Source organism: Trachypithecus francoisi, unplaced genomic scaffold (genome assembly GCF_009764315.1).
Source record: "Trachypithecus francoisi isolate TF-2019V2 unplaced genomic scaffold, Tfra_2.0 Lachesis_group3, whole genome shotgun sequence".
Lineage (NCBI taxonomy): Eukaryota > Metazoa > Chordata > Mammalia > Primates > Cercopithecidae > Trachypithecus > Trachypithecus francoisi.
Window position 1 is genome coordinate 147,714,471 of NW_022681468.1, and position 12,989 is coordinate 147,727,459.

Sequence of the window (12,989 nt, forward strand, 5' to 3'; positions counted from 1 at the left end):
AATTTCTGTAAGGCTTTCTGATTTTCTAAATTCCTTGTAGTTCTATTTTTCTCACTTTCAAGAAGAAAAGATAGCTGTCAGGAAGAGAAACCTAGTTATCAAGACTGTCCAGGAAGGAAGTGATAAGAGGATGGCTCTGGCTCCCTTTCCGACAACCTGATTTCATGTCCTCAACACAGACCAGACAGAAATAGCTCTGAGGCAAGCCTTTCACTCTCCTCTCTAATCCGCTTCTCTTCACTTCTCACAGTTTCTCTTTCCCACATTTATGTCTGCCCACAACAGCTAATGAGAAGGGATTTGTAATCTGCTTTGATGAAAACACCCTCACTTTTTATTTTCTTGCACTTCAAGCCTCAAAGGACTCATCTTACCTCCACAAAAAGAGATCCCAGTAATGCTGAGAGTGAGTAACATTGGGATAGAAATTTTCAGGTAGCTCCATTCTGCTGTGTTGTCACCTGTCCACACAGCACCTTTGGTCACAAGCAACAATATATTAAAATCACAAATCAACCCATGTGTTCAATTTCCTATGTAGATTCCTTATTTGTAAAAGACAACTTAATGAAAAGGAAAACCAATTTCTTGGCTTAAAATAAATAAATTCTAATTTTCTACAATGAAAAGTATCAATTTTCTAATGTGAAAAGTTATTAAAATCTACAAAACAAGCATTCTAGGAAAATATTCTGAAATTGCACTTATTTTTGAAGTATAGTTTAGGTTGGATAGTGGAGGAACCCTTTGAAAAAACAACTTTAAGATATAACTTGCATATAATACATGTGGGTTTTTTGTTTTTTTTAGATGGAGTCATGTTCTCACTTGCCCAGGCTGGAGTACAGTGCCGTGATCTCCGCTCACTGCAACCTCTGTCTCCAGGGGTTCAAGTGAGTCTCCTGCCTCAGCCTCCCAAGTAGCTGGGATTACAAGTGTGCCCCATACGCCTGGCTAAATTTTGTATTTTTAGCAGAGATGGGGTTTCACCATGTTGGCCAGGTGTCCGGAGCCATGAGGCCCGGAATTAGCCAACCTCTGTTGCTGATCTCCGCAAAGCAGAAACAAGATGGCACATTTCCGGGTTCTTCATTAACAACCTTTCCCGTGCACGCCTAAACTTTTCCCGCGTGCGCCTAAACTGTTCCCGCGCGTGCCTAAACTGTTCTGCGTACGCCAACCTTTCCCGCGCGCGCGCACAAACTTTTTCGCGCCCAGGAAGATATGCAGCCTATGGCGCAGGCGCGATCCCGTGCCCGGGAAAATTACCAACCAACGGTGCATGCGTGATTGTAATTTGAGAAAACCCGGCCCCCCGTTACCGCCCAGGCCCAACCTCTTCCCCTGCCAGCCTGTATAAGGCATTGTACCGCCACCATTAAACGAGACTTGATCAGGCTATTTGTCTTGTCTCCATTTCTCGTGTTTTCTTGTCTCCTCCATTCCCACTCCCCCTTCCAGGGCCCGTTGGACTGTCCTGCGGGTCGGGACACCTGGCGCCCGGACAGGGACCTGGACACGGGGGAAGAAGTGAGGAAGAAGGCACTAAAGTCGGCCTAAAGTAAAAGTGGAAGAAATTCCTCCGGACGTCGCGGGAGCCTGCTGCGTTGGAACCAGAGTTGAGTAACAGTGTCTGATTATGGGACAAGAATTGAGCCAACATCAAATTTATGTAGGGCAATTAAAAGAGGCCTTAAAAACACGAGGAGTAAAGGTTAAAAGTAATGATTTATTTAAGTTTTCTGATTTCGTAAAAGATACCTGCCCTTGGTTTCCACAAGAGGGAACCATTGACATAAAGAGGTGGCGTAGAGTGGGAGATTGTTTTCAAGATTACTATAGTACTTTTGGACCAGAAAAGATTCCGATAACAGCCTTTTCTTATTGGAATCGAATCAAAGATATAATAGATAAAAAGGAAAAAGAAAAAAGATCCTGAGGTAATGGCGGTGGTTACTCAGACTGAGGAAATATTAAGAGGCAGTTCCCAAACCAACCTCGAAAAATCCATACCTAACAAAGAAATAGACCTTATATCGCTACAAAGCGATGAGGAAGAGGCTGGGGTCCCCTCAATAACAAACATAGAAACATCAACTAAGGAAAAGGCTAAAAAATACCCAGTTTTACCTACAACTAATGAAAGCAAAAGTAAAAATAACCTTAACCCTTCAGAAGTAAACTGGGATAATTTAGAGGAAGAGGCAGCAAAATATCATAATTCTGACTGGCCACAAACTCTTACTTATCCCCCTCCCTATAATAAGGCTTCTGCCCCCGCAGTTATGGCAGTAATAGACCCAAAAGAGGAGCTTGGAGAAAAAATTGCACAGCTTGAAGAGCAAATAAAGCTCGAAGAACTACATCAGTCTTTAATCACTAGATTGCAGAAATTAAGGACAGGAAGTGAGAGCGTTCAATACCCTAAAGGAATAGAGAAACACTCTCACCCTCAGAGACCCGGACAGCATGTCCCAAAAGGAAGGGCGCTTGGTAGTAGGGATAGGGAGGATTCCTCTCCTCGAGACGTTTTTCCAGTAACTGAAACTACAGATGCGCAGGGCCGAGCCTGGAGACACCACAATGGGTTTGAATTTACTGTAATAAAAGAACTAAAAACCGCTGTCTCGCAATACGGAGCTACTGCCCCGTACACCCTGGCCATAGTCGAATCTGTGGCTGAAAATTGGCTCACTCCCACTGACTGGAATACCTTAGTTAGAGCAGTTCTTTCCGGAGGCGACCATCTGATTTGGAAGTCAGAATTTTATGAAAATTGTAGAGATACGGCCAAGAGAAACCAACAAGCCGGAAATGGTTGGGATTTTGATATGCTAACTGGCTCGGGTAATTACACAGAAACCGATGCTCGGATGCAGTACGATCCCGGACTGTTTTCTCAAATCCAAGCAGCGGCTACCAAAGCCTGGAGAAAACTTCCTGTTAAGGGGGATCCAGGAGCCTCGCTCACGGGGGTCAAACAAGGACCTGATGAGCCCTTTGCAGACTTTGTACATAGACTTTTAACCATGGCCAGCAGAATATTTGGAAATGCCGAGGCAGGGGTGGATTATGTAAAACAGCTAGCTTACGAAAATGCTAATCCGGCTTGTCAGGCAGCAATCAGACCTTATAGAAAGAAAACAGACTTAACAGGTTACATCCGCCTCTGTTCAGACATAGGGCCCTCATATCAACAGGGTTTGGCTATGGCTGCTGCCTTTAGTGGACAAACCGTAAAAGACTTCCTCGCCAGTAAAAATAAAAATAGCAGGGGGTGCTTTAAGTGTGGAAAAATGGGACACTTCGCTAGGGATTGTAAGGGAGAGCTAGCTAAGACCTTAGAGGCAAAAGCTCCAGGCCTCTGCCCTAAGTGTAAAAGAGGAAAACATTGGGCCAATGAATGTAAATCTAAAATTGACAATCAAGGAAATCCCCTAACACCTCAACAGGGAAACGGATTGAGGGGCCGGCCCCAGGCCCCAAAACAAGCTTATGGGGCGGTCAGTTTTGTACCAACCAACCACAATCCGTTTCACAACTTAGTAGAGCAACCCCAGGAAGCGCAGGATTGGACCTCTGTTCCACCTCCCAGACAGTATTAACCCCTGAAATGGGACCGCAAGCCTTAGGTACTGGGGTATATGGACCCCTACCCTCAAACATGTTTGGATTAATCCTAGGGAGAAGCAGCATCACCATGAAAGGCCTACAGGTCTTTTCGGGAATAGTTGATAGTGATTATATAGGAGAAATCAAAATCATGGCCAAGGCTATTGACAACATCATTATCATTCCTCAAGGGGATAGAAGAGCGCAGTTACTCCTGTTACCATCGCTAAAAACAGCTAATAAAGTGCAATCGCCCCTAAGAGGAAAGGGAGGAATCGGATCCTCAGACATCTACTGGGTACAGCCCATTACTAATCAAAAACCCTCTCTCACCTTGTGGCTGGACGGAAACTTATTTACAGGACTGATAGACACAGGGGCCTATGTAACAATATTAAACAACAAGATTGGCCGGCCAGTTGGCCCACTTCAGAGACCTCAACAAATTTACGAGGAATCGGGCAAAGTAATAATCCTAGACAAAGTTCCAAATATCTCACCTGGAGAGATCAAGAAAGTAATTCCGGTCTCATTAAGCCATTTGTTATCCCTGATTTGCCTGTTAACCTTTGGGGTAGAGATCTTCTCTCCCAAATGAGGGTCATGATGGGTAGCCCAAATGATATAGTCACTGCACAAATATTGGCTCAGGGCTACCACCCTGGGAAAGGGTTAGGAAGAAGAGAAGATGGCATTTTGCAGCCAATCCCAGCCATAGGAAAATTAGATAAAAGGGGGCTTGGAAATTTTTAACCGTGGCCATTGACATGCCTGCACCCCAAAAAAGTGCTGACCCAATCACTTGGAAGTCAGATGAACCCGTTTGGGTTGATCAATGGCCACTAACCAATAAGAAGCTTGCCGCTGCCCAACAGTTAGTGCAGGAACAATTAGAGGCAGGACACATTATAGAAAGCAACTCTCCTTGGAACACCCCCATATTTGTCATAAAAAGGAAATCCGGAAAGCGGAGACTCTTACAAGATCTAAGAGCAATAAATACTACCGTGATACTTATGGGTGCTCTGCAGCCCGGACTACCCTCTCCGGTAGCAATCCCTCAAGGATATTTTAAAATTATCATAGACCTTAAAGATTGCTTTTTTACAATTCCCCTTCATCCTACTGACCAAAAACGATTCGCCTTTAGCTTACCATCTATAAATTCTAAAGAACCAATGAAGCGATACCAATGGAAAGTGTTACCTCAAGGTATGGCCAACAGTCCCAACTTGTGTCAAAAATATGTGGCTACAGCCATACACTCAGTTAGAGAGACATGGAAACAAATGTATATTACACACTATATGGATGACATTCTTATAGCAGGACAAATAGGAGAACAAGTCTTACAGTGTTTTGCCCAACTCAAACAGGAACTAACCACAGTGGGGTTACAAATAGCTCCAGAAAAAATACAACTACAAGACCCTTATACATATTTAGGTTTTCAAATAAATGGACCTAAAATTACAAATCAAAAAGCCGTTATCCGTAAAGATCAGTTACAAACCCTCAATGATTTCCAAAAGCTCCTTGGAGACATAAATTGGCTTCGGCCATACTTAAAACTCACCACGGGAGACTTAAAACCTTTATTCGACACCCTGAGAGGTGACCCCAACCCTAAGTCCCTTAGGTCGTTATCAAAAGAAGCTCTTTTATCACTTAATAAAGTAGAGGCGGCCATTGCTGAGCAAATTGTTACTAACATAGACTATTCACAGTCATTAATCTTTTTAATCTTTAACACAACACTGACACCTACTGGTTTATTCTGGCAAAATAACCCTATTATGTGGGTCCACTTGCCTTCATCACCCAAAAAGGTATTACTCCCCTATTATGATGCCATAGCGGATTTAATCATCTTAGGTAGAGACAATAGCAAAAAATATTTTGGAATTGAACTCTCTACGATCATACAACCTTATTTTAAGCCACAAATCCATTGGCTAATGCAAAACACTGAAACGTGGCCGATTGCTTGCGCCTCTTATGCCGGTAACTTAGATAACCATTACTCGCCAAACAAGCTTGTCCAATTTTGTAAGCTACATGCTTTTGTCTTCCCTCATGTCACCAGTAAAACACCTTTAGACAATGCCTTATTAGTATTTACTGATGGGTCATCCACAGGAACTGCTGCATATACCTTTGCTGACACCACTGTTAAATTCAAAACCAGCCATACCTCGGCTCAGTTAGTAGAATTACAGGCCCTAATCGCGGTGCTGTCAGCCTTCCCTAATCAGGCTCTTAATATTTATACTGACAGTGCATACTTAGTTCACTCAATACCTCTACTTGAGACAGTAGCACAAATTAAGCATGTGTCATATATAGCCAAGTTATTTTTACAATGCCAACAATTAATACATAATAGAACAACACCCTTCTTTCTTGGACACATTAGAGCTCATTCAGGATTACCAGGACCTCTATCCCAGGGCAACCAACTGGCTGATATGGCAACCAAGACGGTAGCCATAGCTACAAATACAAACCTAGCCCAAGCACAGGCTACTCATGCCTTACACCATCTTAATGCTCAAACTTTGAGACTGATGTTTAAAATAACTAGAGAACAAGCAAGACAAATAGTTAAACAATGTCAGACCTGTATAACATACCTGCCAGTCCCTCACTTAGGAATTAACCCAAGAGGACTAGTTCCTAACATGATCTGGCAAATGGATGTCACTCATTATTCAGAATTCGGTAACTTAAAATACGTCCATGTATGTATAGATACATTTAGTGGATTTATATTAGCCACCTTACAAACAGGAGAAGCTACCAAACATGTTATAGCTCATTTACTACACTGTTTCTCCATAGTTGGAAAGCCTAAACAACTAAAAACAGACAATGGTCCTGGCTACACATCCAAAGCCTTTCGAGACTTTTGTCTTAAATTACAAATCAAGCACATTACTGGAATTCCATATAACCCTCAAGGACAAGGAATAGTTGAAAGAGCACACCTATCCTTAAAAACCACCATTGACAAAATAAAAAAGGGAGAATGGTACCCTACTAAGGGCACCCCTAGAATATCCTTAATCACACACTTTTTATTTTAAATTTTTTAAATTTGGATAACCTGAACAGATCAGCAGCCGATCGATTTTGGCATTCCAAGTCCAAAAAACAATTTGCCATGGTTAAATGGAAAGACCCCTTAGACAACACATGGCATGGTCCAGACCCAGTGTTAATTTGGGGAAGAGGCTCAGTTTGTGTTTTTTCTCAAACTCATGATGCAGCCAGATGGCTACCAGAGCGACTGGTGAGACAGGTACCTAACAATAGCCAATCCAGGTAGTAATTTTCTCCCTGAGAGTACTCTTTTCCTCTATTGCAGAGATGAACTCCAACTACAAGCCCCTCTGGACCATGGTGATGATCTGCCAAGCACTCCAGGTATATGCCGGCTTCGGTAATCCCCATGAGGCCCGTACATATATACAACAACGATACGGTAAGCCCTGTGATTGTTATGGGGGATATGTGACCTCCCCTCCAATTAAGTACCTCTCAACTGTGTCCTGCTCCGCTTACACAGCATACCTGCCTAGTAACTCCCTTAAGTGGAGGTGTGTGTCAACCCCAAGAATATCTAGCAGAGGGGGTACCACAACCTGCCCTTGTGACACATTTAAGGCTGCTATGCATAGTTCCTGCTACACGACTTATCAAGAATGCACCTCTGGCGGTAAAACATACTATACTGCTATCTTAACAAGAACTAGAAATCCCACTATAGGGGCCAGCAATGTCCCTACAGTTTTAGGAAATACCAATAACCTTATATCAGCTGGCTGTACTGGAATTGTAGGACAGCCTGTCTGCTGGAATATTCGCCCCCCTCTTCATATCTCTGACGGAGGAGGACCACAAGACAAGGTCCGAGAAATTATGGTATACAAAAAACTTGAGGAGTTGCAAAGGTCCCTGTACCCGGAAATTCACTACCACCCCTTGGCCTTGCCCAAAGCCCGAGGGAAAGAGAAAATTGATGCCCAGACCTTTGACCTCCTCACTGCTACTCATAACCTGCTTAACAATTCCAACTCTAGTCTAGCTAATGACTGCTGGCTGTGTCTGCAATCAGGAGATCCCATTCCTCTTGCTATACCCAGCAATGACTTAAATTATACATCCAATACCCTTTGCACCATAATTCCTCCCCTTAAAGTACAACCTTTAGAATTTCCTCGTTCCTCTTGCATCTACTCCCCTCCCCTTAATAACACTTACGACCTTGATGTAGGATTCAATGAGTTCAATAATTGTTCCACCATAGCAAATATTTCCCAACCGTTGTGTGCCCCAAACAGCTCAGTTTTTATATGTGGCAATAATAGGGCTTATACCTATTTACCTACTAACTGGACAGGATGCTGTGTCTTAGCCACACTTTTGCCAGACATAGACATTATCCCTGGAGATGAACCTGTACCTATCCCAGCTATAGATCACTTTTTAGGAAGAAACAAAAGGGCAATACAATTTATCCCCTTACTTGCAGGATTAGGCATAACTACTGCCGTAGCAACTGGGGCTACAGGCCTAGGGGCTTCTGTTACTCAATACACCAAATTGTCTCGCCAATTGATCTCAGATATGCAGGCCATCTCAAGTACTATACAAGATTTACAAGATCAGGTAGATTCTCTGGCAGAAGTAGTGCTCCAAAATAGAAGAGGCCTAGATTTACTAACTGCAGAACAGGGAGGCATCTGCTTGGCTTTACAGGAAAAGTGCTGTTTCTATGCCAACAAATCCGGGATCGTCAGAGATAAAATCAGGCGTCTACAAGAACTAGAAAAACGATGAAAAGAAATAACCGATAACCCGTTTTGGACTGGGTTCCATGGACTCCTTCCCTATATTATGCCATTCCTGGGCCCACTGCTTTGCCTGTTGCTCTTATTCTCTGTAGGACCTTTGGTCTTCAATAAGCTCATGACATTCATTAAGCAACAAGTCGAGGCTATCCAAGCGAAACCTATACAGGTCCATTATCATTGCCTAGAACAAGAAGATCGCGGTGGTTCATACTCACGCCCATTATGACCACCTTCCCTATGTGCTGAACTGGACAGCCAACGACGGGTAAGAGAGTATCATCTCTCACTAACCTAAGACAGGAGGGCCGTCATAAGCTACTGCCTAATCCCATGACGGGTACCAGTGAGGAGATGCATTACTCCAACCTAAGACAGGCGCAGTTCCCGAGGGACAATCTTCTAGCCACAATTATATATAAAAAAGGGGGACCTGTCCGGAGCCATGAGGCCTGGAATTAGCCGACCTCTGTTGCTGATCTCCACAAAGCGGAAACAAGATGGCACGTTTCCAGGTTCTTCATTAACAACCTTTCCCGCGCACGCCTAAACTTTTCCCCCGCGCGCCTAAACTGTTCCCGCGCCTGCCTAAACTGTTCCTCCGTGCGCCAACCTTTCCCGCGCGCGCGCGCGCACAAACTTTTTCGCGCCCAGGAAGATATGCAGCCTACAGCGCAGGCGCGATCCTGCGCCCGGGAAAATTACCAACCAACGGCGCATGCGTGATTGTAATTTGAGAAAACCCGGCCCCCCCTTACCGCCCAGGCCCAACCTCTTCCCCTGCCAGCTTATATAAGGCATTGCACCGCCACCATTAAACGAGACTTGATCAGGCTATTTGTCTTGTCTCCATTTCTCGTGTTTTCTTGTCTCCTCCATTCCCACTCCCCCTTCCAGGGCCCGTTGGACTGTCCTGTGGGTCGGGACAGCCAGGCTGGTCTGAAACTCCTAGCCTCAAGTGATCCACCTGCCTTGGCTTCCCAAAGTGCTAAAACTAGAGGCATGAGCCACTATGCCCAGCCTCTTCATGTATCTTCTTTTGTAAAGTGTCTACAGAAATCTTTTGCTCATTTTTTAAAAAATTTAAGTTCAGGGGTACATGCACAGGTGTGTTATGTCGGTAAACAGATTATTTTGTCATTTTGTCACCCTGATGTTAAGCCTAATACCCATTAGTTATTTTTCCTGATCCTCTTCCTCTTCCCACCCTCTATGCTCAGGCAGGCCCCAGTGTCTGTTGTTCCCCTCTATGTGTCCATGTGTTCTCATCATTTAGCTCCCACTCCTAAGTGAGAACATGTGGTATTTGGTTTTCTGTTTCTGCATTAGTTTGCTAAGGATAATGGCCTCCAACTCCATCCATGTTCCTGCAAAGGGCATGATCTCAGCCTCCAACTCCATCCATGTTCCTGCAAAGGGCATGATCTCATTCACATATATATAAATAAATTTAATAAAAAAGAAAAAAACAAAGACTAGATCACAGGCAAGATAGTCCATTCTTTTTTATGGCTGCATAGTAGTCCACGGTGTATATGTACCACATTTTCTTTATCCAGATTACCACTGATAGGCATTTAAGTTTATTCCATGTCTTTGTTATTGTGAACAGTGCTGCAGTGAACAAACACACTCATGTGTCTTTATGACAGAATGATTTGTATTCCTTTGGGTATATACCTAGCAATGGGATTGCTGGGTCAAATGGTAGTTCTGTTCTTAATTACCTGAGGAAACACCACACTCCTTTCCACAATGGTTGAACTATTTTACAGTCCTACCAGTAGTGTATAAGCATTTTCCTTTCTCTGCAACCTTGCCAGCATCTGTTACCTTTTCACTTTTTAATAATAGCCATTCTGAATGGTGTGAGGTGGTATTTCATTGTGGTTTTGATATGTTTTTTTCTATTGATCAGTGACGTTGAGCTTTTTTTCATATGCTTGTTGGCCACATGTATGCCTTCTTTTGAAAAGTGTCTGTTCATGTTCTTTGCCCACTTTTTAATGGGGCTGTTTGTTTTTTCTCATAAATTTGCTTAAGTTCCTTATAGATGCTGGATATTAGACCTTTGTCAGATGCATAGTTTGTAAATATTTTCCCCCATTCTGTAGATTGTCTGTTTACTCTATTGATAGTTTCTTTTGCTGTGCAGAAGCTCTTTAGTTTAATTAGATCCTGTTTGTCATTTTGCTTTTGTTGCAATTGCTTTTGGTGTCCTCATCATGAAATCTTTGCCTATTCCCATGTCCAGAATGGTAATGCTTAGGTTGTCTTCCAGGGTTTTTATATAGTTTTGGGTTTTACTTTTTTGTTTGTTTGTTTGTTTGTTTTGAGACGGAGTCTCGCTCTGTTGCCCAGGCTGGAGTGCAGTGGCCGGATCTCAGCTCACTGCAAGCTCCGCCTCCCGGGTTTACGCCATTCTCCTGCCTCAGCCTCCCGAGTAGCTGGGACTACAGGTGCCTGCCACCTCGCCCGGCTAGTTTTTTGTATTTTTTAGTAGAGACGGGGTTTCACCGTGTTCGCCAGGATGGTCTCGATCTCCTGACCTCGTGATCTGCCCGTCTCGGCCTCCCAAAGTGCTGGGATTACAGGCTTGAGCCACCGCGCCCGGCAGGGTTTTACTTTTAAGTCTTTAATCCATCTTGAGTTAATTTTGTATATGGTATATGAAAGGAGTGCAGTTTCAATCTTCTGCATATGGCTTGCCAGTTGTCCCAGCACCACTTATTGAAGAGGGAGTCCTTTCCCCATTGCTTGTTTTTGTCAGCTTTGTCAAAGATCAGACGGTTGTAGGTGTGCAACCTTATTTCTGGGCTCTCTATTCTTTTCCATTGGTCTACATGCCTATTTTTGTGCCAATATCATGTTGTTTTGGTTACTGCAGCCTTGTAGTAGTTTGAGGTTGGGTAGTATACTGCCTCTTGCTTTGTTCTTTTTGCTTAGGATTGCCTTGGCTATTCAGGCTCTTTTTGTTTTTGTTTTGGTTCCATATGAATTTTAAAATTGTTTTTTTCTAGTTTTGTGAAGAATGTCATTGGTAGTCTGACAGGAATAGCACTGAATCTATAAATTGCTTTGGGCAGTATGGCCATTTCAACAATATTGATTCTTCCTATCCATGAGCATGGAATGTTTTTCCATTTGTTTGTGTCATATCTGATTTCTTTGAGCAGCATTTTGTAGTTTTCATTGTAGAGATCTTTCACTTCGCTGGTTAGCTGTATTCCTAGGTATTTTCTTCTTTTCGTGGCAATTGTGCATGGGACTATGTTCCTGATTTGGCTCTAGGCTTGACTGTTGTTGGTGTATAGAAATGCTAATGATTTTTAGATGTTGATTTTGTATCCTGAGACTTTGCTGAAGTTGTTTATTAGCTTAAGGAGCTTTTGGGCTCAGACTGTGGGGTTTTCTAGATACAGAGTCATGTCATCTGCAAATAGGAATAGTTTGACTTCCTCTCTTTCTATCTGGATGCACTTTCTTTCTCTTGCCTGATTGCTCTGGCCAGGACTTCTTCCAATATCATTTTGAATAGGAGTGGTGAGAGAGGGCATCCTTGTATTGTGCCAGTTTTCAAGGGGAATGCTTCCAGCTTTTCCCATTTAGTATGATGTGGGCTGTGGATTTGTCAAATATGGCTCTTATTTTGAGGTATGTTCCTTCAGTACCTAGTTTGCTGAGAGTTTTTAACAAGAAGGGATGCTGAATTTTATTGAAAGCTTTTTCTGCTTCTATTGAGATGATAATGTGGTTTTCGTTTTTAGTTCTGTTTATGTGATGAATCACATTGACTTGGGTATGTTAAACCAACCTTGCATTCCAACAATAAAGCCTTCTTGATTATGGTGGATAAGCTTTCTGATGTGCTGCTGAATTCAGTCTGCCAGTATTTTTTTGAGGATTTTTGCATCAATGTTCATCAAGGATATTGGCTTGAAATTTTCTTTTTTGTGTCTCTGCCAGGTTTTGGCATCAGGATGATGCTGGCATCATAGAGTGAGTTAGGGAGGAGTCCCTCCTCCTCAATTTTTTGAAATAGTGTCAGTAGAAATGGTATCAGCTCTCCTTTGTACATCTGGTAGAACTGGGCTATGAATCTCTCTGGTCCTGGGCTATTTTTGGTTGGTAGGCTTTTTACTATTGATTCAATTTTGGAGCTTGTTATTGGTCTTTTCAGGGATTCAATTTGTTCTTGGTTCAGTCTTAGGAGGGTATATGTGTCCAGGAATTTATCCATTTCTCCTAGATTTTCTCTTTTGTAATTTCTAATTGTGTTTATTTGGATCTTCTCTCTTTTCTTCTTTATTAGTCTAGCTAGCAGTCTATCTATTTTGTTATTTATTTTTTTCAGAAAACCAACTCTTAAAGTAGGTTGTTTTTAAAGTAGGTTGTCTTTCTTCTTATTATTGATTAGTAAAAGTTCTTTATATATTCTGGATACAAGTATTTTGGCAGATATACCTATATATGTATATTTCAAATATTTTTTTCCTCAGTCTGTGGCTTGCCATTTCATTTTCT

General features: G+C 42.6%; 1 protein-coding gene across 1 annotated transcript in view; it reads right to left on the reverse strand.

The window, feature by feature from the left end:
• Positions 1-12,989, reverse strand: part of GANC (glucosidase alpha, neutral C) — a 104,778-nt gene that overhangs the window by 16,097 nt on the left and 75,692 nt on the right. Inside the window, exon 17 of the mRNA XM_033190421.1 lies at positions 375-476. Within this exon, the coding sequence (XP_033046312.1) occupies positions 375-476 (102 nt within the window). The remainder of the gene's footprint in view (positions 1-374; positions 477-12,989) is intronic.